Here is a 27,885-nt window from a genome sequence, read left to right as displayed (position 1 = left end):
ACTTCCTGCACTGAAGTTCAAGGATCCTTTATTCTGTCAGCGCTGCAGACCACAGACAGAGCACCGCTGCAATGAACTGAAATCTGATTAAAGCGTCTCTGCTGTAGTGACCACACACGCTCACTGTGCTGCATGTGAGCGTGACAGTGGGGCAAAGGCCACATCGCCGTCTCACTGAGTTATTGTCTTTATTTACTTCTTGTTCGTATATATATAACGTGGATTAACCTTTAGCCTCGTGATACATTTCCTGATCTCGCTGAAACATCAATTAATGGCCAGCTATTCATTCTCTTCATGCAGTAAACAGTTGGATAGAAAGTGGTGGGCTTTGACGGAAAATTAACCTTAATGGCTTCTTCATCTTGAACGCCATGGAAACTGAAAACACTTAAATACGTGTAACAATAACCCTAAAGTTGTTTTTCAGTTGAACTGATTCTGATGCAGCACCAGTTCAACTAGAACGTCAGATGTGAGTGACACCAAAGAGCCCATCAGAGCTTCAAACTCACCCGACCGTCATTAGTTATATATGTATATAGAAATGTTTTATTGGTATAATGAGACAAAGACAAAGCTTCAGTTACAACACAGAAAACTTAGCTCCTCTGTTAGATAAGGTCACTTTAAACATAAAAAGTCTGAACTATGTAACTGCATTTTATCCCTGCCAGACTTTCAATGTAATTGTAACCAAGTGCTATCATCAAAATATATTTGAAGTACAAAAACTTCTCATTATGTTGTTGGATCTAGTTATTGATGCATTAATGTGTTCATCACATTAATGTTGCAGCTGGTGCAGGTGGGGATAACTTTCACTTCTTCACACACAGCTGAAACGCTCGTGAATTGACTCCACAACAAATAATAACACATCTGGTCAAAGGTCAAAGGACAGGTTTGTGTCCCATGTGACACCAAAGTGAAGCCAGATTTCTTTTGTGAGTGAAGTAACGTAACGTTTGTAAGTGAACTTACGTAAGTAATGTACGTAACAAACGTACTTAATTCACGCTAAACCGTGATCTTTTCCTGAACCTGACAAACATATGTTCATTGTTGTTGCCTTAAAAAGTGAGGCCAAGGGGTCCCGACCAGGCGCCCGTATGTACTGATCAATTGAATATTAGCTTATTGTAACCTATAATAATACGTAATGTATTTCTCGATCATATTTTGTGTTATCAGCCTGAATCTGCAACTAGTAATTAACACCTGAAGCTGGAGTAGAAGCAGAAAGTAACATAAAATGGAAATACACAAAGTACAAGTACCTCAAAACTGCACTTAAGTACACCACTTGAGTAAACGTACTCGGTTACTTGGCAGCACTGTTCTGATGAAATGACGTTTACTGACTGGTTTCAGCAGGAAGTGGCTCAACTCATCTGTGAATTTGCACTTAAAAACAGAAAATAGACGAGTTTCCAAAAGCACAACCCACAAACCATCAGCTAATTTAAACTGGTGTAGTACACATCCCAGTTAGCGCCTGCTGCTCCCAGAGCGGAAAAACTCTTTTAGATGAAATGAGTGTGTATTTGTACATGTGCTCACTTGGTACCTTAAATCTCCTGCTATGTTGCGTTGTGATAGTGACAAGAGTAACACAGCGGCAGTGTTCACCAAAGTGGCTTCTGCTACTTTCTTCCATTGATGTAATATTAGTCACACTTTAGGAGTAGTTAGCTAACTGCAGTGAAAAGGATCATAGTGGGTTTCTGGCGGAAAGTACACTGCTCTAATTGCCTTAAACCTGTTTCTCCCTTCAACCAGTCAATATGCCCACAGTGTGTGTGTGTGTGTGTGTGTGTGTGTGTGTGTGTGTGTGTGTGTGTGTGTGTGTGTGTGTGTGTGTGTGTGTGTGTGTGTGTGTGTGTGTGTGTGTGTGTGTGTGCGAGTGTGTGTGCGAGTGTGTGTTCCACTGGTCAATAAAGCGTGTGCTGAGAGGCAATTGGTTGTTTTTCCTCAACTTGACACGTTTAATGCAGTCACACTTCAGGTAAACACACACAGGCACGCTCACACACACACACAGGCACGCTCATGCACACACACACACACACATGCACGCACGCACGCTACGAGGCTATTGGGTAAATGGTATTGATTCTGTCCTGTTTTCAACTTATTTTCCCTCATAACCCCTCAGAGCTCAATCACACTCAGTGACGAGCGTGGAGAGTCTCTTAAATCACACCCACATGCAAACACAAGCATTTATTCATAAGTGCAAACACACCAAGAGATCGACAAAGCTCTGCTGTAAATGCCATGTAAAAAAAAAGTTTTCAGCCAAATGAAACACAGATGATGAAGAATTTCCTCCGATGACTCCAGTGATTTACTGCCGCTCTTACCGGGCCGATGCGTCGTCTGGGCTCCCAGTCGATGAGCGCTGGTGTCGACCGGATTTAATTGGTTTAAGTTTGAGCTGCTTGAATTCCACCTGCTCCAGTCGTGTTTGAATCAGCCGCCTGGCCTTCAGCGCAGTTCGCTCTTAGCTAGTGTTCATACTTGAACCTGGTCAGTAAATCAGAAAGTTTTAATAAAAGGTCCAGTGTGCAGGATTTAGAGGAATCTACTGGTGGAAATGAAACGTAATATTCATGTTTTCATTAGTGTATGAACACCTGAAGATAAGAATCAATGAGCCCTTTATATCTGCAGAGAGAGTGTTTGTACAGTAGCTCAGAATGGACAAACCAAACGCTGATCACAGGGAGGGCCTTCCGTGCTTTTTGAGTTTTTGCTGGAGGAGAGGGTGAGGGGGAGGGGGAGGGGAGGGGTATTCAGTTGGCTGCAATCTGCAACCTCACCACTAGATGCCACTAAATCCTACACTCTGGACCTTTATGGGAAACTTTTTATCATCTGTGTCTTACTTCAAGAAGAAAATCGGTTTATCGTAGTCTTGGCTGTCGTTCCATGTGGTTAGGGAGGATGATTGCAGAGATCTTTCAAGGTCTTTAAAGATATTTTAAGGCTCTTTGGGCTGGTGTGAATACAAACCATCGAAATCTGGTGTGGACCGAACAGACCAAGACCCAGCCGGAGAGCTGGTCTCGGTTCACTTCCAAACGAACTCTGGTCCGGTTCACTTAATATGTGAAAGCGACCGCGCTCGGTCCGACCCGGTTCTAAAAATTATATGTCTTTTTGAACACAACAGGCTCCTGTTGCTGCAGGCATTATGCAGGCATTATGGGAAATAACAGAACAAAAGTTCTGCAAACCTTTCTAACTGTATAAGTTACCCCCCCCCCCCCTTTTTTACCGCATTACCCTGCGTTATCCCGCCCCCGACCGTTTTGTCCAATGATTGATCAATCTTTGCGCACATGTGGGTTTGTTGACAAATTCTGGGGCTCTTGCGAAAATTGCAATGTGGACCAAAAGACTTTCCTGGTCTGAATATGCCCTAAAATACACTTTTTTTCTTTTTTTTTACTGTATGTGAGCCCAGTGACTCGATGCTCCATCTCATCATTTACACCCAGCGTTGATGTTTCATGTGAATGCTGGAAGTCGTGTGCACTTCACGTAGTTTTTGTTTAAGGTAAGGCTGTGGAGGCTGAGCTGGTGGATTTGAGTCGCACATCTGACAGATTTTTCCATAAATAAGATTTTTCTGTAACCTTAACCGAGCGTTTTGGTTCTTAGACCTACTGCTGCTTAACCGTTCTGTGGTTGCCATGTGCAAATCATGCAGAAAGCAGCATTTTTAAAAATGTAGGCATTAAATGTAGTAAGGGTTTTCACAGAATGTCTGATAATAGGACTGGTCAATTAATATTAGTGTCGCCTGGGTGTATGTTTCCATGGAGGGAACTGTGAAGAAGAGAAGAATTACCTGTGACTTCGCTCAAGTCACTCAGGAGAGAGAAAGACAGATAGAGATGGATGATACATTTCAATTGTCAGGTTTTATGGCTCGGTTCACCCATAAATTACAACAGTGGAATCTAGCGATGCAGTTTTGACTTAATCTGATGAGATTCAGCAGTATTTGCCTCTGAGATGTCTGCCTTCAGCCCAATACAATGGAGATAAATGGAATTTCAATTCATGCTCGCTGTACAATTTACACTGGAACACAGCGGGAACATTAAGAGGAACATTGTTTCTGGACAGACGCGTTTGTGTTGGATGTCTGAAATGTATTTATTTTCACCGCACTGGGGAATGGATATCTCCACATCTCAGCAGAGAAAACCAGAACTATCTGGATGACTAAAAACTACTCGAGGAAAGTGGGTAAATATGGAAGGAATTGGCATGAAAATCAAAGATGATGAGTAATGATAGTTTCTAATTAGATATGACAGAATTACACCATACACAAACACGCAAACAATGCTGCTCCTCAGTGCCAGTGAGGCAGAGGGGAACGCTGTTTTTTACAGGCAGGAGTGTGAGCTTTGACACCCTCGCAGCGTCCAAGAATAAATAATTAGTGGAGTTGGCACTGGAGAAGACGGGGGACAGAGATGTCATTATTTACGCCAGATTATGGACATATACACACACTGACTCACACATGCGTGCATATTCGTATTCACACACACACACACACACACACACACACGCTTGCAGATGTGCAGGTTTTAATTTGGCAGGTGACTTTAGATGCATCAGTGATTTGTTCTTTGTTTTTCCATCTTTAGCCGCATTAGCTGTGAGGCACGAGGGATGACTGTCTGTCTGTCACTTTGGCCCAGACTGAACTGGCTCAGGAATTATTGGATGGATTGCAGTGAAACTTTGTAGATTTGTGGTCCCCAGAGGATGAATCCCTCAGACTTTGATGATCCTCTAACTTTTCCTGTAGCACCACCATGTGGGTGATTTTTTGTTTTTGGTGAAATGTCTCATTGCTCACTGGTACATTTGGTACAGACGTTCATGTTACCGTCAGGTAAATTCAGGTGATCCGTTGGCCTTCCATATTATGCCTTCATCAGCTGAAAATGTAAGTTTGTACTTTGGTTTATGACCAAATACCTGCAAACTAATGACATTCCCATCAGGCCCAGGTGCACCTGGTATCAGATGTTAGCATGCTAGCAGGCTAAAGTAAGATGGTAAACATGGTAATCATTATATCTTCCTAAATATCAGCATGTTAGCATCCTGACATTAGCATTTAGCTCAAAGCACTGCAGTACCAAAGCACCGAGCCTGCAGGGTGGCTGTTATATGAAAACATACAGGTCAGCATCAGATTATCCCTGAGTTGCCCTGCTATTGTTGGATTGTGTGATAGAAAACTTACTTTGTGGTGCAGCCTTTCGTTGTTTTACAATGCAAGCCTTTCTCTCTGATGTCCAACTCTGGGCTGGGCGTGGCTCAGGACTCTCACCCTTTGCCAGCTGTGGAACTGGATGAAACCAGTCCTGACTCATGCTTATCGCACATGTCGCCTTCTTGGCCTTGAATATTCACACAGTGTGCCTTATAAATAATCTTTCTTCAAGTTTCTCTTGGTCTCTCACCCTGCATGTTGCACTGCTGTATGTTCTCTGTGTGACTCTTTTACCTTCTTTGCAAAGAATAAATCTCAGAAACACAGTTCAGGTTCTTGAATTTATTTCTGATTCTCAGATGACAGTTGTTAGCGGCAGACTGGTTGGTAATCAGATCACGGATGCTGCAGGTCGACATTATTGCTTCACAGGCCAAAGTCTCACGTGGCCGTCGCCATATTTAAAAATCTCAGTATTATTTGTTGTTTGATTTATTGCCATGTTCCCAAGAAAACTGCTGGTGTGTCCAGTTCCTTTCACTTTGGTTAAAACGATGTTAAATTTTGAAAGGTGACGAGGCGCCACATGGTGCATTTTAATCATTGCTAAAGAAATAAAATCCTCAAGAGCGCCATTACCCTGAAAACACTGGGTTTATTTTATTAGTCACTCTTGCATAGGTAGTATTGACCAGCAGTGTGTGTGAAGCAGTGAGTCCTGTAGCCTCTTTGTTTCTGTCTTTTCAGATCATTTTTACTCCCGCTTTCCCTCCAATGCACTTCCTCTCTGTGCCACTCTGCCCCCTCCCCACACTGCCCCACCCATGCCTCCCTAACTCACTTCAAGCGGACATCCAGACATTTGTAGACTCACATCTGGAAACAGCATTTAGCTCTGGTCGAGTCTCAGGAAGTTTTCACACTTCACGACTCATTAACCTGCAGACCTGCAGGCCTCCCAAGCAAGAGAGGGGGCAGCGGGGGAAGTGAATGGTGGAGGAGGAGGAGGAGGAGGAGGAGGAGGGGGAGGAGGAGGGGGAGGAAGGACAGATAGGGGGATGATGGGTTGGATACAGGAAGGAAAATGAGATGATGGAGGAGGGCTTGAAGGATATTTGAAACCAAAGAAAAATGAGCACTCACATAAAGAGAAAGTTGAATTAGCACATTTCTTCTCACCAGACCAGTAAAAAATATTGTCGCTGGATTTAATTGGTCGGTGGCTGTTTGAAACACTGTCAGTTTCAACGGCTGACAGTAAGAGAAGGTTATTGAGGAGTTAACATCAATATATGGAAGACGAACAGAAAGAGGTGCGAAGAAGTCCAGAAAAACAGATCGGACTGAGGACACGACTGAGGAGTGATGAAGTAAAGACTGGATCATGTGCGTGTGTGTGCGTGCGTGCATGTGTGTGTGCGTGCGTGTGTGTGTGTGTGCGCGCATTGTCCAGGGTGTCTGTGTCCAACCCTCTGTGAGTAATGTGTCTGAGAGAAGAGCTTTCTTAATGAAACACTTTTCCCGGAGTGATAATTACACCAGTAGAAAGCAAGGACACCTCCAGTCAATGTGTGAAACTTAGCTTACTAAAACACAAAGTTCCTCCCAGGCTGCTGTGTGTGTGTGTGTGTGTGTGTGTGTGTGTGTGTGTGTGTGTGTGTGTGTGTGTGTGTGTGTGTGTGTGTGTGTGTGTGTGTGTGTGTGTGTGTGTGTGTGTGTGAGACATGCTTTCACAGTGTGTATAAGGGAGGCTGACATTATAAGCTTTGCTTAATAATCAGCCCAATAAGTTGGAGCAGAGCTTCTCCCAGATGTGTTTGTGTTTTTCTTTTGCAGGATACACGAGCTGACATTTACATGAGCCTCACAAGCTGATTTAATGCATTCACTTTCTATACACTTACTGTATATGAGGCCTGCTTTCTGTCTCGTGGGGGTCAAAAATGAAATTATATTAACTTTGCCTTTTCCCCCTCTGCCTTTGGTTTGTTCTTCCCTTTTCCGTCTCTGATTTCAATCTCTCTGGCACAGCTGACTGACAGCCCCTGCTTTCACTGCATGTCACAGTGGTTGAAATCTCACTGAGGGGCTCGATGCAGATAAGCGGTGAAGATGTGGATAAGCAGTGACAGAGCTGGGGCTCAGATAGGCAGAAGAGAGGAGAGGGGGGATGAAAAATCAGCTCTATATGTGCTGGAGATGCACAAATACACAAAAGATACCTGCGTCTTTAATGGAATTTGCAGGAAATCTTGTATCACACTTCGACAGCCAAAGAATTTAGTTAAACAAATCAGACCTAGACCAGCAGAACAATTCAATTATTCTGCGTGGCTTTAATAAATGTTTGATATGCATTACATGGGAACTTTCTCATTCAAATTTTACGATTTAACAGTTGTGGCTTTTCCCATTAATTCTCAGCACACAGTTACAATTTGCTCTGTGGGCGTTTATTAAATAAATATGAAAAAAGTTGAACAAAATTATAGTCGGAGCAGGATAGGGTGGAGATTAGCGCACATGAGTAAAACAAAAGTTTCAACTACCGGTGCGTTTATAATACAAACTCCTGGCGTGTGCGCGCTGGGATCTGGCAGATGAAGTATTTAATTCTTTGGTTTAATAGATTTTTCCGCCTTTTTGGAAATATGGAAATGCCCTTACTCCTTTAGCACATGCAGACTTTTCCACGTGGTGTAAGCAAATCTCTCTGTTTGTCCTGCTCTCACTGTTGATGAGATTCTGAGTCTTCTGTAATTTCTATAGACATCCATAATGTTTTCCAACTGGCAGATTTACAAACAGTAGCATCTGGAGACTCTGCTTAAGGGTGGCTTTAGCTGCCTGTTCAAAACTCTCTTAAAATTCAAGGATTAACACCCTCTGGGATGTTGGTACATGACTATCCATACCTTGTGCCTTACTGGCTTCACATAGTGGTGATAAAAATAATATTTCTCCAGAGAAATTATTTTGTGTGTCATGCAGAAAGAGAAAATTAAACAAAGTATTTGATGTACCAACAGCAGCTTTTCATCCACCGTCCTCTGATTCCACAAAGAAAACACATAAATATCTAACATTTAAAACGTGGAGCTGAATTTATGTTATGTACTTCTTTCGGTGCGTTTTTGTGATTTTTGTGTTATCATTAGCCCACAGTGTTTCAGTAAGGATCTTATCGTCGCAGATAGTTTGAATGAGGAGCTCCAAAATAATGTTTCTCATCAAAGACGTGTGGAGACTGACGTTATTCTGGATGAGTAATGTACCGAGACGCCCGCCCTAAAATCTTTTTCATTCATTTCATTGGGGCCGAGTGATTGGATGGGCTCATTACAGGCCTGTGATTGCTGTCGGGATTAAAGAGAATTTCAACAGTTATGACAAAAAGGGCTTTTAAAATACATTACCACCATAGCTTTGAGCAGTCGGCTACCAGACGCCCTGTATCAGCTTTGTTTTCAGCAGGCTGACAGTATAATCTTAAATCAAGGCAACATGTGCTTGTTTTTGTCTGACTGGATTCATCTTGTTACCGGGCAGTCTTTGTGTCAGAGCGCGTCTCATGTTTCAAGCTTTTCTGTCCTTAATTGCCTTAATAAGATATTATAACGTCTTTTTATTTCTGCCTCTGAGTAATTTAATGCTTCAAACTAGAATTTCCAGAATAATAAAGCTGATGAGCTCAAAACTTTCTGTGTATGCAGACAAACGCACTTGTTTTCAGCCTGGCTGCACTACCTTAAAGCTAACTGTGATAACACGCGAATCACATGTGCTAACATCCCGTCCCAGAAGCACAGTGGCGACGTCTGAATCTGTCACACGTTTATCGATTGGTGTTCGACATGCGAAACGCCGGGTGGAGAAGTTTATCACTGTTAAAGTCTCATTATGGGAAGAGTGAAGTGTTGGAGTGCAGCTCACATGTTCATGAATTTCACAAGACTTTTACACCTCCACACCCAACTAACAGCCAAAAACAAGAGTGATGAGTTTATTGGACTCATGCTTTAAGAACAATAAGTAAAATAGATTTTGATGGGACAGTCATAAAAACAGGCTTTAGGGAGTGTTGTTCATTGTGTTCAGGAAGGACGCTACATCAAATGTTTTGTATTAACTGCATCATTTCCAAACATAACCATGTAGTTTTCATAGAAAATACAATAAGTCACTACATCATTGTGAAAATGGCCGAATCAGCCATCGACAGATTATAAAAGAACCAATAAACCAATTATATAAAGACAAAACGAAAAGTGGCCGTGCTTTTAAAGAACAGTGTAAATACAGTTCAGTGCTAACCAGCGGGATGTTTTTCCACACGCAGAGTGAATGAAAGCCCACTTATCATTTTGCCAATTAGCTGCGTGATGGCTTTCAGCTGAAATTAGCCCATCCACTGCTGTGGAGTGCAGGTTAGACTGCAGCAGCCACTAAATGAAAAGAGACACTTCAAGTCTCCTGAATGAATCAGATAGATAACAAACCAACTCCACGCTGCACCGACAATGTGCAGCTTGATCGCTCGCAAACGCACCAGAAACACGTCATGTCATTCCCTCCGTGTTGAATAGTGAACTCAGGTAAAAGCAGCAGAACTGTGGGACGGTTGGGAAAATATGCTTTCCAATCATTTGGTGAGCTCGTGGGTATTTCTTCCATTGGATTCACATGTAGCTATTTAAGACTTTAAGACATAAGTTTACTGTTAATTTAAAGTTTATTGTTACTGAATGCAAAAATATGGAAGTCTGTTGGATGAATACTGTGCATGGCAGTCAAAGGGAATTGAATTCATTTTCTTAAACTGGACATATATCAATATATTTATTATGTTATTCTCTACCCTGTGGACTCCACACATACATATAAACAAAAATCGTATATATACTCAAGAACTGTCAAAGATCAACCGTACCGGGAGAAAATGTACCAAGTCGCATGCGTACATAAAATGAGTCATCATAGATAATGAAAAACATGTGGAATCTGTGCCCCGACAAGTCCTCTATATACAGGTGAAACAATAATGGAGATAATATACCACCGTGTCTAACCCCATTACTGAGATGAGAAGAATTAACTCATCTTATCTGCTGTAATCTGCATGGTCTCGCAGGCATACCAATCATCACCATTCAAAGGTAGATATTTGGGTTCTGCTCTACACCTGTTTTCACACAGTTTCAATCAATCTGAAGCCTTTGTGGCATCAAAGAACCTGGTGAAAATAGCATAATTTGCTTTTGAAGTTAAAAGCTAAATAGTTTTTTGAAGTGTTCCTGAGCCCATGTAGTAACATCCTTCAAGCAATCATGTGTTCACAAATCAGCGAACCTCGCTGGTGAAGGGCTGAGCCTTTCCAGGACGCTCCTTTCATACCCAATCATCACCTGTTACCAATGAGCCTGTTTTTAGAATCAGGGTTTGTAGATTGAGGTGGAAAATCATGAATTTAAGATCCTGTGAAAAAGCTGAATGAGCCTGTTTTTGATGCGTTGAAGGTTCCTCATGTCTTACTGTCATCTTCCCTCCAGCTTTGGACTCTTCATCAGGCCTCGTCTTCTGTGCGCTGAGAGGAGTCAACATCATCAACAGGAAAGGTTTTCTTGGCACACAATGGAACAAGTCTGACCAGCGTCTGTGGTGAGAGGCTTTGCTGTTTGTGACCATCGTTTCTTTGCAACTTCCAAAATTACCCCGTTGTTATTTACTTATTTATTTTACTGAAGCAAACAGTGAGTTCAAACAAAGCTTTGGCACATTTTACAGCATAGAGACCCTCCTGCTGCAGGTTCAAGTGAGCTGGTTTCATTTATGAGTTCTCACATGACAGTCAGAGGCGTGGGCAACAGAGGGCTGTGCTGTGATCTTCTCAGCCAAAGGAGACTTCTCAGATAGACAGGAGGGCCAATCAAATCTCTGCTCATTCCAGTCTTACCATGCCATTAAACTCAAACTTTGGTCGGTGTCTTTTCTCGTGTTTAGCAGCAAACAATGAGCTCAACTGGAAAACCACAGCAACACATAAACAGTAAGGGCCGTGGCTTTAATCAGTGTAGAGCTTCTGAAACTGCGAGGCGTGGGAGAGTTGGAGGGGGGAGGAGGGGAGGAGTGACACGAGACGTGAGGTTGCATGAAGAAACATACTCCTCCTCAGAGTCGTCAAGTCTGGACACACGGACACGACGCACATATTACATTCAGCTGACTTCCACTTTCAGATGATGTCACCGCGAGCATCCACCGGAGATCAACCTCCAAAAGTCGGGTTTGAAATCATAAAGACGCTCCGTTTAACTCCAGAACTTGACTCAAAATCCTAACATTTTTACGTTTGCTTCAGTATGAAAGTCATGCAGTGACAGATGTCTGTACAGACGTGAATACACTGCAGACTGGAGCCGCTCGTGGCTAATTCAGCATCATTTTAATGGTGCCACTGGACAAAATGTAAGCTAATACAGGGTAAAAACAGCCAGGGATGAAGGTGCAGCCCACAGCTGAATGACTTCATAGCAACATTATACTTCCTGTTTGCATCCCCCAAATGCCCCAAATGATAGGAAACTTAGCATGATTATCCCCAAACAGAAGTGTTTGGCCATAACAAATAGGAGCTTATTTGTGAGTGTTATACTAATGAGCATCTAATCTGCTCAGCTTCTTAACTGGCTACATTGACAGATTGCTTAAGATTAGTTAAACACTTTCTAGTCCAATTTTGTCATTAGCAAATGTTGCTGCAGTGCAGGTGTGGCTTATTAGCATCCTGTGCAACTTCAGGGATGTGCACCTCCGACACTGCATTCAGCATACAAACCTGACCTGCTGTTAGTTTATTTTCTGAATAACATGTCTTTTATCATAGATTACATTTTATGATGGCAAACAGAAAACACTGGTAATCAGGCCTGAAATTGACGTTTCATGCACAAAGACAGTGATTGTTTTGGACATGAATGAAATATTTTTGCCACTGGCTGCAGAAAAACACAATATTTGGCTGTTCTCTCTCACCACAGGCCATACACACTGTCTGTGGCATTGCAAATAAACCTGTCTATCATGATAAATGTCTCCATGCATGCAGCATTCTTAGCACCAGCCTCCTCTTCTGTGCTGCTTAAGGTTCACGTCCTAAAGCCATTAACAGTAAGAGACTTCTGTAACTGCTGTGTAAATGACATTGGCCTGAGAATATAAGACACTGCGTGCCGGCTGCAGCCACTATATATTCAGCTCAACTACCATAAGGTGATTATACAGAGGGCAAATTTTTCACGTTTTAAAATGATATTTGGTCATGAATTATTAAATCCAATCACTATTAATTCAGTTTCCAGGTTAGCGGCCATTCAGCCACAGGTTAATAAGCATACGGGCTAAAAACAGCTGAGTCAGCACTGATTGACTGCCGGGTTTTGATTTACTAGATGTTCTTCTTTGGCAACTGAGGACACATTACCAACCAATTATGCAACTGAAAACTTTTTACTGGGGTTCAATGAATCACCCTTTATGTCAAATATGACCTCTGGGTTGTCCCCGTGCTGAGCAGAGCAAGTTAGGGGTTTCCCTGGAAATACTCACCTCAGAGGTACTTTACTCAAGTATTTCCATTTCATGCTGATCTAAACTTCAGAAAACCACTTTGGCCTACATTTCACTGCAACTCATTTTGACAGCTATATTTACAAATTATGATTTTACATACAAATATATGAGAAATTATTAGATGATACAGTGTGATGCATAGTTATGGATTAAACCACAACAGCATATAAAGTTCAACCAGCAGTAACGTGCTGCTTATATATTATTGGATCTGTAATCCTATAAGATTTGATATTCAGTGGTGGAAAGAAAATAAGTACATTTACTCAGCTATTGTACTTAAGAACAATTATAATGGTACCTGTACTTAGCTTGAGTAGTTATGTTTTATACTTTTTTGCTCGATTTATCTGACAGCTTCTGTTACTGTTTTTAATAAGAATTTTCTATAATAATATAGAAATCAAAGGGTGCTGGGAGTGAGAGCTTTAAGTCTATTTTTCTTCTGTAGGTAGAAATGTGAAAGCAGGACTTTTAATGTACGCTGTGATAATACTGAATACAGAACAGTCGTTTTTCAGCATATCTTCATTCTGCTAATGATTTCTTCAGTACAGGAGTTTCGTAGTACAAGTAGTGTGTTTTTGCTGCTTTGCTTCAGAAAGGTTACTTCCTCCATCACCGTCCTGTAGGTCCAGTACAGAGGCTGCAGCAGTGCAGCTCCACAGCCATGAACAATGAGGTATTGGTGATCAATACCTGCTCAAATAGTTCTGTGTGTTTGAATGTTTAGTCAGGACATGTGTCTGTCACTTCCACGCTTCAGTTAACCCCAATCAGCTGGTGCCAGACCTGCTGAACAATTTGTCTCATACACTGTAGATAAATAACACACCATCTCTCTCTCTCTCTCTCTCTCTCTCTCTCTCTCTCTCTCTCTCTCTCTCTCTCTCTCTCTCTCTCTGTGTGTGTGTGTGTGTGTGTGTGTGTGTGTGTGTGTGTGTGTGTGTGTTTAACTCTCTGATGCTGAATCAATGCGACACCTCAGGGATGGCACAGTGGATGGGGGGGGGGGGGGGGGTGAGGGAGAGGAGGGTCGTATGCCAGCCTCGTTCTTCACACTTCTTCTTCTTCATCTCTTTTTTTTTTTTTTAAGGAGAGGTGTGTGCGAAATAATACCCGCTCATTAGGAGCGCGCGGCTCCTGGTTAATTCATCCCGGACTGTCATGGGCTTGTGTACGACCCCCGGGTAACACATAAATCACGCGCAGAACCAACCGGTCGAGCGGCAAGCTTCATGCCCCTAACGCCGCTGATTTATCAACCAAATTACTGCGAGTCCTGCTCGGCCCCAACACTTTGCCGAGGAAATCACCGACTAACCCCTGAGCGAACCGATTTATTGAAAAGCTGTCCCCCTCCACCTCCATCCCCCCGCCTGCCCCGCTTTCTGTGTCACTCCACTCATCTCTCACTGACTTAATTAAAATCTATCCCGTTGGCTCGTTGGCATTTATTACAACCACTGGGCTAATGAAACAAAGACCACGACAAAACCAAAGCTGCTTTGTGCCCATAAACGTTCATTAAACCACAACACACACACACACACACACACACACACACACTGTACTTATTGGCATTTAAACAAGGTGGGCTTATTGGGGTGTCTCGGTCAGTATCCTGAAAACACTAAAAGATTCAAAACCAAACAGTGAATCAATGAGCTCTCCTGTTTGCTGATGTCGGTTTGACATCCTCATTGCAAAATCAGACGTTTCATCTTCAAACTGCCTGTGTTTCACTGTTCCTCTGACCTGTTAGTGTACTGGTCACCCTTCCCTTTGACACAAACTGGGTTTGCACATGAGAGGAAGCACCAGTTCAGGAAGTGTTTTGTGTTAAATATGTGCATATATTAGTTTTGTTTGCTGCAATGTCTTTTTTAGGGTCAGTTAGATCCCAGATGGACATAACTCCTGATATTAAACTCCAGAAATCCAAACTGACTTTGGATATCTGCTGCTTGCTGTGAACACCAGTCGAAGAGCTGAGGACGGTTCGCGTATTTAACCGTGTTTTACAGCTGGAGTTTCTGATGCTCCAAACTGAAGTGATGTGACATTTCCTCCAGCTGACTTCCCGAACACGTGGGTTAAGATCATCTTCATGAGCAATGCTCATGAAAGCAGGAAAAGTCATGATGTATCGAGGTGATAAAAGGTTGTGAAGTGAGTTTTTGGAGCTTTTAGAGTCTCCAGGAGCCCACTCAAACAGCATTATTAAAAATAAACCACGAGGCCCTGAAATTTGGCTGTCAGGCCAAAAAAGTCTATTCTCTAATAGCTTTAATTAATTAGTTTTCAGGAAAGTGTGATTCTCTTCAGGAACTGATCTGAGAAGGTTTAGTGATCAGGTGCTTCTGGTCTGTTCATTTGACTGAAGTGGTTTAAAGACATTCAGTTCAGTTATTACATCTGTCACATTTTGGTTTTTTTTTAAGTTCATTCTTGATCTCAGAAACAGATGTTTGACAAAAAATATCTTATCTTCAGGTCCATTTTTCCAGAGCTTTCATCCACATCTTCAGCTTTGATGAAAGCTCTGCTAGTAAGTGGACCTTGAGTTTTTTTTGTCAAACCTGTATTGATCTGTAAATCTTTATTAGCACTGATATATTCAAACAACAAACATGAGACATCCTTGGCTCTGAATAAGGCCTGTGAGTATATAGACCTTCATTAGAAATCACCTCAGAGGTCCAGTGTGTGTCAGAGGGGTTCAGCCCATATTTATCAGTGTAAAACCAACCTCTGCATCGGGCAGGTCACACAGGGTCCTGGTGTGTGACACTGGCCCATCCAGTCCGGATCAAAGACGCCTGAAACTAATGACAAAAGCTGCTAATTTCCTCGGAGGCTGAGGGAGGGAGGGAGGTGATGGAGAGTCAGAGGGGGTGGAGGTGGAGGTGGAGGCGGGGGGCGGCGCGTTGTAATAGGTTCTTGAAATTACGCTGATAATTAATTGTGCAAATTTGTTTCTATTAAATAAGAATAACACGTATATTGGAGAACTCAATTAGCGTTAATTAATCCTGCCACTAAAAACAGCGCAGATTGGAGGACTTTCTCTCCTTCTGCGGTTCTCTCCAACCTTAGGCTGTTTTTTTCTTGGAGGTTAGGCAGCCATTGGACTCTCTCCTCTCCTTTTTTTTTCTTGCCTCCTCTTGAGAATTGGAAATGGGGGATGGAGACGGGGAATGTGGAAGGTGCTAAATTAGCTGGCTGATCCGCGCTCATTGCCGCATACACATCCCCCTATTACCGTGCCCCTGCGCCGCTTAATATTCCGGGCATGGCGGGCGCGTCTAGATAGCAGATTTATCAAATGGGAAAATGAATGTATGATGATCAGTTAAATTGAAAATCAGCGGCCGGGTGACAGGCCGCACTGACACCTCGGTAATTAGAAAGAAAAATGATGGCGTCCGAATGCATAATAGAGCAAAAACAATTTACGCTATCCCCCCACGCCGTAATGATCGCGCGTTCAAATTGAAAATTTCTCCCGGTTGAAATTGAATTCATAAAGTGTGATGCATGAGCGGCACGGACACAGCGGGAGGGCCCGCCCGGTCCAGGCTCCGAGTGATCGATTGGTCGTTTGTGTCGGTGCGACCAAAACACACCTCCCTCTCTCTCTCTCTCTCTCCCCCTCTCCCCCTCCCTCCCTCCCTCCCCCTCTCTCACCCTCTGACTCACCCTCATTCGCTCTGAGTTTACTCAGTGTTTCACGCTGTGGCCCCTAACCAGACAGACAGATATTTTGGGGATTTAAAAACGGACATACACAAAAAGTCGTATTTTTCCTGCTTTGACACGTGGACTGCAGCTCAGTGACGTGTTTATCTTTCTGAAAGGCGGTTTAAAACTGAAAAATTTGCACAAATACAACTCAAATCATACGAGGTCTTCGTGAAAGCCTGTCTGTAGAGCTGCTTTACACTGTAAAACCATAATCTGCTGGATTATACCTCTGAAACAGTTTTAGTAGCGGGGTCATCATTATTTCCAGATGAATCAAAGCTTCAGGTGTGAAGGCTGCTGGAAGCCCGCTGTGGAATAAACACGCTGCAGGCCGCTTACATGCATGCCGGCTCTTCATTTTAAAAAGCTGCTTGAGGAGGAGCAGATTCTGTTCAATGGCCACAGCAAAATGATAACCCTGTTATTCAGTTTATTTCTTAGCCTAATTATTTGGGAGAGACATGTCCGTGGTGCGCAGCACAGGCGCGTTGCGTCTCTCCACACGCGCCCTCACACGACACGCGCACAGGCCTGCTGGAAAGGCCTCGCTGAAGCCAAATCAAACCTATATTTTCTAATTAATCGTACTCTTGAAACTAACCGATTATAATAAAGCGTGTCCCCCGCCAAAAAAAGGGAATAAAAGTAGAAATTTCACAGAGCGCACGCGGAATGAACGATTTAATGTGATTGTTTCGGTCGAAGGGGACGTTTCCTGAGGCCTTATGGGAAAATAATGTCCTTATGAATTAAATAATAGGGTTATTACTTTCATTGATTTTAGCTGTCTGGGAATTTAGTGTTGAGCTTCGGTCTTAACCCGTCCTCCTCCTGCTGTTTTTCACTCCGGCTCCCTCCTCGTCCTCTTGTCTAATTATTTTCCTGTAAGCCCGCTTCCTACAGCGCAAATAGCAGAGTCACTGAGCGAAAATTATGTAAATATTATTAAAGGGACTCAGGCACGGAAATTCATTTTAGGTCGGCGCAGCAAAGTAAAGCTCTGTCCCTCGGATCCCCCTCAATTTATTTGCAAATAAAGGCGAGGTGACCGGGAGGGATCAGGGATATTTAGCCGGGCTGTCAACACGGCTCCTCCGCGCGCCGGCTCGCCAGAATTAATGGTTTTAATAATTGGGATTTCAGTTTCCAGGGAATTGGTGGCGTTTACACTTCATAAGCTAAACACACTCTTTCCTAAACGGGCGCGCGCGCACGTCCAGCCGGTGCGCGCGCACACACCTGCACTTTTAGGAGAATCCGTCTCCTCTTGTGTCCCTTAACATCTCTAATTCAGCCATCCTTCACTTTACTTTTTCTTTTTCTTTTTTCTTTATTTTTTTTTTTTTTAGCTCAGCCAACAACTGGTCAAAAATATTATTAATGCAAGCCCGGCGCATCACTCGCCTCCCTCTCCCTCTCCCTCTCCCTCTCCCTCTCCTATATCTTTATCTGTCTCCCCCCGAGGGACTCACGCTCCTATTAGAACAAATGACGAGGGGCCCAGGCGCTTTTGTAAAAAGGCGCAGGCAGGCGGGCGCGCGCCTGTCCTATTATGTGCGACACATGATCAATAGGGCGATAACGCGGCAACATCAATATAAGCGACAGAACAATGAGGGATATCATCGAACATCTATCTTAATATAGCCGACTACAAGGGCCGTCTGACAACCACGGCAGCTCATGAAAATTCCGCCCCACGAATCTACCACCATCTCCTCCTCCTCCTCCTCCTCGCGCTCAATAGACTATGCGCACTCAGGCACACGCGCGCACGCTTGCAAACACGCACACATACACGATGCAGCTGGCGCGGCTATTATTTTCCCATTTCAATTTGACACCCCTGCCTTTCATGCTAATTCTATTATTGTAGGAAGTTTATGTGATTCCATATCACTAGAAATCGGTAATGTCTAATAACCCTATGGGCTGAAAGGAGGGGAAAAAAACTGCCTCGAGACCCGCGGCAGCCAGTGGGAAAATAATTACTTTCATATCAAAACTCAGCAGGAGGCGCAGGGTCCTATAGCCCGCGGCCACTAACCTCATTCCAGCTCGGCCTTTCAAATGAATAAATTTGTTAAAGCAATAAATACAAACAGCCAGACGGACTTGAGCCCCAGCTCCGGCTCACTACACAGAGAAAAAGGAGGATTTATCTGCAGGAACACGACAAAACTCCAGCCGCCATGATCCAAGGTTCTGCCACACAGCAGCCTCTTTTTTTTTTTTTTTTTTACCTTTCCCCCTGAACACGCACCTGGAAAGACAGTGATTCAATTTAAACAATAACTTTATTTATCAAAATGTTTACATATAAATATCATTTTCTCGTTTTTACAATATCTGAGGATTTTTGTTGTGTGTAAGATGTTTATTGTAGCCGAGTTTTTCTTACAGGTTGGTCAGCAAAAAAAGAGAGAAGGAACCTGCTTCTATGGTGTTGAGGCCTAAAGCCTGAATGTGAGGACGGCCACAGCTTTTTGGGGGCCATCTGGATTGATCACACATCATGATTAAAAAATAGATGAGAATTAAGTCTCCTGATTCCTGATATGTTTTAGAGTGTCTCAGCAGAGCTTTGGGAATGTTTGAATAGTCTGAGCGGTGTTCCTGGTCCTTTGTTTATGTTTGCTCCTTGCAAGTGTTAGTCCATATCGACATCCTCTCCATCTGTTCCGGGTGTTTCTTGACAGTCTGTGTTTGCCTTGAGATGCTCGGAGAGGTCTGGAGATGCTTGCTCCTCTCTTGCACCCTTCTCTTTTACACACAGCTCGGCAGCTTGGCAGCCATCGCTCGCTGCCTCCGTTCGAACTTTCAGACTCCTCTCCTCGCTAATGTCGCCGGACTGCGTGGAGCTCAGCCTGGCCAGGGCCGTCTGAGCCACGCCGTTTGGTGGAGGAGAAACAGGAAATCTTCCATCACCGCAGTCACCACCACACTCCTCCGTGTCTGTTCCATCCGCTCTATTGCTCATGTGATTGTGGTGATGCTGCGTCATACGCTCCATATGATCCGAGTTTAGAGGCTTTGTGACAAAGCCGGAGAGGTCAGCGGGAGCAGGGCTCCCTTCACTTGGCACACACCTCTGTCCCAGGCTGAGCCTGTTCATGCTGTTGTCCTGACATGGTGAGGCCTTCAGGGCTGTTTGGGGCACTAAAAAGCCCAAGGGCTGATGGGTAATGGGGTAAAGCAAGAAGTGACCTTTACCCACCAGTGTCCTCTGACTGGGCAACGAGGGGAAGTCCAGCTGAGATTTCCGCCGAGGCGTGGCGTCGGAGAGGAGGCTCTCCACGCTGAAAGGGTTGCGTTTCTGCAGGGCAGAGGACCTCGGGCCTCCAGGGCTGGAGCTGTGCGTGCTGCCTGGAGAAACCTGCTCCGGTTCTCCTGCGGTTCTTTGGTTTTGGTGGTTTTGTAGTTGGCTGAAGTCGTGTCGTGTTTGGTCACAGCTGGATTCCGTTTGGTGTCCTCCTGCACCCTTCGTTGCTGGCAGTTCGATGTGAATAGTCCCACTAACGCTTGACGAGTGCTGCTCGCTGTCGGTGAACTGGGAGACCCCGCTGTCGCTCTCCGAACCTCCAGGTGTGTGGAAGCTGTCGCCTGCGAGGAGCTTGTTCTGGGACTTCAGCAGCTTCCTCTCCTGTTTCCGTTTCTTCTTCTCGTTGCGCTCTTGCTCCCGGCGTGCGATCTCCTCGGGGTCCATGGGCTCGCCGCTGCACGTGGTCGGGTGGGAGTTGTGGGCAGGCCGCCCCGGCCCTTTCTTTGTGTTCTCCTTCTTTCGCCATTTTGCACGACGGTTTTGGAACCAAACCTATGCACACGCACAAAGACACACACATGAAGTTCACACATACACAGGTGGAAAACTGACACAAGAGATGATTTTTGTCTGAAAACAGTTTCTGTCCAAACATCATCTCTGAGATCATTCAGAATATCACGTTTCATTTTACATTTGTTTTGGCAGTTTTATCATTCAGGCATTGATTGATGGATTGATTGATTATTCTGGCACTTCAGATAATTAATCGTCAACGATTTTGATAATTAATTAATTAATTCATTTATCAAGGAAAGATTTCAGATTAGATTCCCCAATATGATGATTTTGTGCTTTTTCTCACGATTTGCGTCAAAATAAATCAAATATCTTTGTGTTTTGGGCTGTTGGTTGGACAGACAAAAAAGCTAATTCCAGACCTCTCCTTGGGCTCTGGGGTATTGTGATGAGCTTGTTACATTATTTCCAGACATTTTACAGACTAAATAGTCGTAAAAATAATGGATCAATTACTCGGCTAAGAACATAACTGCTGGCTGCAGCATTAGTTGGAACAACAATGCAACTTTAACAAAACAAGGCCTCTGTTTATTTTAGGCTGTCCACAGTCTGAGACAATCCAGTGTAATGTCCCTGCAGTAAGCGTCTCCTGTGGACACTACGATGCTGACCGTCTGACAGCAGCTCTATCGATGATTCGATCAAAATCTCTGGCTGTTTTTCAGGTTGAGTTTGGGGTCATTTTCTTGGATTGGGGTCTCCTTGATGATTTTTCCCCCTTAAGGAAATAAACAGGCCACATTAGACAAAATGTCACTCAAGGCGTGTTTAGACAACCCCAGACAACAGACCTCACACCTGCCATGATAATAAATCTGTGTCAAAGTGATTATCAGATAAGGACAAAACCATACTGCCTCCAAATCCAAACACATACCACAAAGCTCTGAAAGAAGTGAAACCTTTGTCCTCTGCCTCTCTGCTGCCTGCGTCTTTGTTTACTGCGGCTTTAAACATCTGAAGAGTACATTAGGTTAATGGGTCACAGAGGCGGACCAGCAGATGCACACATGTGCCGGTGTTAATTACCAATGAGTCTGTGTAATGGGCAACTCCGCCAATTACGTTTAATTGTACCGTAGCTAAATCAGCCATATCCCGTCTCTGTATATTCTTCCACACCCGGACTCCGCTCATGTGGGGCTTAACACTTGCACGGCAATCCCCGGCTCTCCTCCCTCCGCACCGAGCCAAGAGAGGCAGCTTCCCCCGCCTGAGAGCTCTCACTGGCCGGCCTCTGGGCGCGCTCAGGGCCGCGTGTTCGGCGCTGATAACGCCAGGAGTTTAGCCTGCAGGAGCAGGATCCGCGAACATTGCATAATAAGGACGGGACACCGACATCATGTGCGACAAAGGCGCTTCTTATGAATTGTTAATGTTGGTTATATCTTTCCCCCGCAAACCTGGTGATAAAGGAGCGTTAAGCAGCTTGAGGGAACAATAATCTGAGGTTTAGGAGCGAAATCCCCAAACAACATACAGCAACGGCGAGCTCTGCTTCTGTCCCGCTTCTGCTCGATCCAGCCATGCATGAGAATTATGTGGAGCTCATTTCGAAAGACACGAATATACGTTAAATTACACAGAATATCAGAAATGGATACACAGCTTTTACACAGCGTGCAAATAATACGCACCGAAGCTGTGTTTTCCTTTATTATTATTATTATTATTATTATTATTATTATTATTATTATTATTATTATTATTATCACATTAAAGAAACCCCTAATCATGAAATAGACCTATCCTTTCACAAACTTTGACAAAATTTTATTTATTTTTTTTTTTTTACTTTTCAGTAATTGCCCAAAAATATCTCTTGCACGCTGTTAAATCGTTATTATTCTGCTTCTTCTTTATCTTATTATTATCATTATTAGCATTACAATGTTTTTATTATCTTTATTATCGTTATTATTATTGTTATTATTATTATTATTAGTAGTAGTAGTAGTATTAATAATAACATGTTAAATTGTTTAATTATATTTTTGTCATTACAAAAAACATAATCATGAAATATTGTACTTTTAGAATTACTATATGTAGTCAGTAATAATAATAACAGACATAATAATAATTAACAATAGCCTGAAATAAATAAAATAATAATAATAGGGTCTACTTTCGCTTAAATTATTTTAAACCTCAAACTGAACCGCCTCAGACTGTATAATTTGGGGTACTATTGTGAATAAACTGTCAAATAATTAGATGTTAAAAAAAATTGATGGCAAAGAAAGAATAATAGTTACGGCTTCCACCCCTGGGTTTGCTCAGTAAATAGCCTTGTTTTTATTAACCCATAAATCAATAGGTTGCCTCCATGCATAATTCAGAAGAGACTCTTTATTGATGCTCTGATAATTGACAAATGGCTATCTCGGTGTGGGACAGGCCTTCATGGGCATCACAAAAAACAAACGCCCCTCTCACATTTTCTTCAGAATTGGATGTTTTGTGGATTTTCAGCCTGAGATCAGAATTTATTTGGAAGCTCAGCACCTCAAAATATCCGTTTCTCCTCCACCAACCAAATAAATGAATGGATGCGTCTCAGTCCACTGGACTCGTTTCTCGGTGTCTTTACCTGAACCCTTGACTCCACGAGGTCAAGCCTGAGCGCGAGCGCCTCCCGCATGAACACATCCGGATAGTGACTCTCGTTGAAAGCCTTCTCGAGCTCCTCCAGCTGCCACCCGGTGAAATTCGTCCTCGTGCGTCTCCGTTTACAACCGGGACCGTCCTTATCCGGGTCCCCAGAATCTGCATTGGTCGACGTGTGTGTGTGTGTGTGTGTGTGTGTGTGTGTGTGTGTGTGTGTGTGTGTGTGTGTGTGTGTGTGTGTGTGTGTGTGTGTGTGTGTGAGTGAGAGAGAGGAGAGACTGTCATGGCAGAATTTGCTTAAGCACCATTTTAGTGTGAAACTGCCCGCTGCCACACCTTTCCTCTAAAATATGTTGTTGCTCGTGAGCTCTGACACATCACGTCACACTTTTAGGCCTAAAGGAAACTTAAATGTCATAATTGATACTTAAACGCGTTCTCAATAATTGATCAATTCAGTTGTGACCCAAGAATCAGCGGCCAGTATCGCGATTAATGGCAAGTTCTCACCTTTAGCTGAACACACAGTGCCATTGTCACATTAAATTGTTAATTATGAGCCTGCACATAAACTTTTCAGCGTTTCTTTTTAAATTCACGACGCTCCACAACTTCTAAACAACAGGCTTCCCTCTGCAGACTGACTTTCTCTTTCAAAATCTGTCCTTAAAATAAAAAAGTGTATAATAGGCTACAGCCACAAAGTCCACAACAAATCGCCTCAGTTGGCCTGGAAACAAGCCACTTACGCTCTGATATAATGCATTGTTTTCACACGTGTTTATTAGTGAGACACCAGACAGAAAGAGCCAGGCCTACCGGAGAGTTTGAACGGCTGGTTGTCGGACGAGAGCAGCGGGTTGGAGCTGACCACCGAGGCCGAGCAGGAGCCGTTAAGTAATCCGTCTATAGAGAAGGGGACGGCGGCCGAGGACTGGAGCTGGTGTCCGCCGGCGAGCTCGTAGACGTGCTGGTGATGGTGGTGGTGGTGGTGATGGGGACCGAGCGGGTACGGGAAGCCCACCAGCCCGCCCAAGGAGCCTCCGAACTGGGCGTGAGGATGCTCGAGGACCCGACTGTCCATGCTCGCCGGGGCTGCGGCGGGGCCGAAGTGAAGATGCAGAGGGAGGCAGTGTGGCTGAACATGCAGTCAAAAACAAAAGTCAAGGAGAGGAGGAAGAAGCGGCGAGGAAGAGGAGGTGGGGGAGAGAAGGGAACCCAGACGGCCGTCTCCCGCGGCCACGGTAGGCTGCGGGCTGGAGGTGAGGCGGCGGAGACCGGGCTGCGCGAGGTATCTCACGTTTACGGTCCAGCCGAGATGTCAACCCTGCTCTTTCTCTCCGCGAGCCAGCTCATTAGGGCTCCTCCATCTGCTCGCGGGACCAATAAGAAACGTTAATCGCCCTGTGACGTCAGAGACGCGGTTAATGGAGTAACGGAAGGCAGAGCACGAGGGGAAAAAGGAGAGAGAGAGAGAGAGAGAGAGAGAGAGAGGGGACGCTTTTTTTCCTTTCCAGATCGATCGCTAATTACACCTGGCGCGGTCCTTTAATTCAGCCCTGTCAAAACAATGAGGCCGAGGCTAAGCCGCGCGTGCAAACAGCCAGGTGATTGATAGGCCGACTCCATTAAATTCTCAGGAATAGAACCTGCACGTTTTCTATATTTCTTACGCGAAAACACGTTTTCTCCTAACTAACTTTTTAAAGCAATCACTCCTTCCCCTCCGTCTCCCCCCGCGTTGCTCGTGCGCGCGCGCGCGCGCGCTCCCACATCATGCGTGTAAGTGTTTTATAGGGGCATTCAGGGCCAGATTGATCCAATAACAGCGCCTTTATCATCCCCCCTTTTCCTGAGCTGTCACATCGCATTTTAGACTACAAGCCTCTCTCCATCTCCCAGGCACACACACACACACACACACACACACACACACACACACACACACACACACCGTCTTACCGAAGCCAAACTCCGCATCATTATCTCGATTTTTCACCCGAACAGCTTACACCGATGTTAGTTGTAAATGACGACCAGAGTGGGTTGTACATGATGTGATGTTTCCTAGAATTCAATACTGGCACGTGCAGGCGCCGTTCAGCCTTAAATTGTGTATGTATGGTTACAGGACACTATTGAGCAGCTTTGCTGTAGTTCAGTGATGCTTTTTTAACCATTGAGTCTGTTATTTTTTGCTGGTTTCCACAAAAAATGTTATTTAGAAAAATGAAATATATATATAAAAAACAAGAATAACCTGAAGTCTTGGAATGTTTTTAGTTTTAATTAGCCTAATATTGATAAAAACACAAAAGAAAAACAACAACACACTTGTAAATATGTAGCCCATATAATTAGTATATATAATATAATATATACATAACATAACACAGGGTATCAATTAGGTGGATGTTAAGTTAACCAAACAATCTCACCTCATTCATGTCTCTTGACAACTGTGTGAACTCCACCTGCTGATGGAGATCAAAAACAGTTACTGTGGATCTGAGCTGAGGTTGTTTTGTCATCTACTGTTTCAAAAGTCAAGAATACACTTTAATAAAACTCAATTATTAACTATTAGACACCCAAAACAAATGCACAGACTCCACCCAGTGACTTTCGGTAAACACAAAGCTCTGCTCCTCCACCAGTAGGTGGCAGTAAAGAGTAATGCAAATTATCGTAAATACAATATATGAATGCGTTAACGCTGATGAAGAAATGTGTTATATGCTATCCATTATGATCACACCTGCTTCATTTGTACATGAATCAAGCAGTTACAGCATTTCCCGAAAAAATAACAACTAAAAGAACAACAAAGTCATTGTTATAGAGACCTAAAAACTGAAGAAATGTAGCTACAACACTGATCCCGTGTTTGATCTCTAAAAAGCAAAAAAACAGCTGTTTTACATTTGCTATAATTCTTCCCTGATTGATTTTATATTGACGCTTTCTATATTTATGTGTAACTTCACACTGTAATTATATGCTCCTTCACACAACACCTGGAAAACTGAATCGTTATAGACCTTCATCTACACACAGTCGTTCAGCCGCTGCGTAAAAATAACTTGGGCTGCAGGTAAAACTTTGCAGCTAAATCATCTTAGGGTTACATCACACAGGTTTGCAAACATGAAACTTTTCCATTTCACGCCGCCTGCTTTCGTCATGAGGTCTGTGTTGGACTAGATTTTGGACTCACTCACACACGATATTATGTCAAATGTGGATGCCATGTACAATAAACATGGTACATTTGAGAGGTTCCACAAAGACTCGCCTGTCGTATCTGGTGGTGATGCTCCACCTTTATTAGCGGCACTTGAGGTTAATGGCATTTGAACTCAGGTTCGCGCTCCTCCATGTGTTGAACCTCTTCTTTGAATCTTGATCTCCTTTGAATAAAATCAACCACACAATGGACGCAAAGCCTTAAATGAAACAAAATCTCTGTGGTGAACGAAAAGAGCACGAAAAAATACCTTTTCCATGGCAGCTTCTTTTATACTTGTATGTGGTTACTACAGTTACCCATAATACCCTTCTCCGTGTAGGCCGGCGGAGGTGTTTGCATGCATCTTCGTAGAGTCAGTCCAGAGCCGCACAAGCTGCTCTGTGAGGTCATACTGTTGAGCTGAATGCTAATATTTCATGCTAACGCAAACAAGCTCAGAATGACAATGCTAACATGCTAATGGTGACAGTGTTTACCACGTTCACCATCTTAGATTAGCACGTTCGGTCAGTTAGCACTAAATGCAAAGTACAGCTGAGGAGTATCACTCATTTTGCAACCGAAGAACTGGCTGGATTAAACTTTTGACCAGACGATGGTGCTGGTTGAAGAGCAAAAGGATCGCTAACGCTGATGCAGTTGATCCTGTGGGGGCCATGAATTTTCACGCATTTCACTCAAAACCACAAATGTCAATCTCATGGCTTCCATTGCAATGAATCCTCTGGAGACCATGAATGTCTGTATAACATTTTGTCCCGATTCATCCAGTAGATACTGAGACCAGCTGGCACTGCTATCTGTAGAGCTACGCTGCTAACATGGCTAAAAACACAACTGAAGAATTAAAGGTGTACCATGCAGGAACTGTTGGATACTGTTTGTGAACAGTTTTTGGCACTGTGCCATTGTCATAGCTTCCTCTTGGATGTTTGGTTGTTAGGGTCTGCACCTGGTTGCTACCTTTCCCGACCTCACCTGTGCTCGGGGCTACATACCATCTGCCCAAGGTTGAAGCCCAGAAACGTCCAACCACAGCAAAATAAGAGGAAAATAAGCATCTTCATGCACTTCTAGTGCCTCATAACTGATGTTTGAGAGGGATTTCTTTTATATTTGAATCCATATATTGTTTTTTTTTTCTTCTGAAAATCCTGCACAGCATACCTCAGATAATGCCATAAAGGGAAATGTGGTTGCTTCTCCTCCAGAAATGAAGTTTAAACTTCCAACTGCTTTTTGTTAAACAATGGAAACCGCCCTTTTCCACATCCCAACAAAGCAGTTTTCACAAAACCAAGTACAGCATGTGCTGTGAGTCATATGTGGTATCTGTCTGGTCCAGATTAAAAAAAGGAGAAGATAATTGCAATTAAAATTTCAAGTTATCCTATTAAGTTGAGGGTCTTGTCTAATGCAGGGGAAATGGTGCTCGAATTGAAGTATGCATTGAAAAATGAAAAGGTTCTGAAATTTACAATCACAGCGCAGGCCAGGAGCAACTGGGCGTCCAGGTGGACATCTTTGGGGAAGCGATGGAGAGAGAGGGAGAGA

General features: G+C 43.5%; 1 protein-coding gene across 1 annotated transcript; it reads right to left on the bottom strand.

The window, feature by feature from the left end:
- Positions 1 to 18,905: 18,905 nt before the first annotated feature.
- On the bottom strand, positions 18,906 to 24,955 carry LOC139350412 (homeobox protein unc-4 homolog). Its single transcript, XM_070991773.1, has 3 exons — positions 23,901 to 24,955; positions 23,065 to 23,240; positions 18,906 to 20,441 (listed from the first exon to the last, which is right to left on the bottom strand). The coding sequence occupies exons 1-3, from the start codon at positions 24,163 to 24,165 to the stop codon at positions 19,278 to 19,280; spliced, it is 1,605 nt and encodes a 534-aa protein (XP_070847874.1). The 5' UTR covers positions 24,166 to 24,955; the 3' UTR covers positions 18,906 to 19,277.
- Positions 24,956 to 27,885: the final 2,930 nt, after the last annotated feature.

The sequence above is a fragment of the Chaetodon trifascialis genome, chromosome 2, assembly GCF_039877785.1.
Source record: "Chaetodon trifascialis isolate fChaTrf1 chromosome 2, fChaTrf1.hap1, whole genome shotgun sequence".
In the NCBI taxonomy this organism is placed as follows: domain Eukaryota; kingdom Metazoa; phylum Chordata; class Actinopteri; order Chaetodontiformes; family Chaetodontidae; genus Chaetodon; species Chaetodon trifascialis.
The sequence above is the reverse complement of the archived record's forward strand: the minus strand, read 5'-3'. Positions and strand labels throughout refer to the sequence as shown.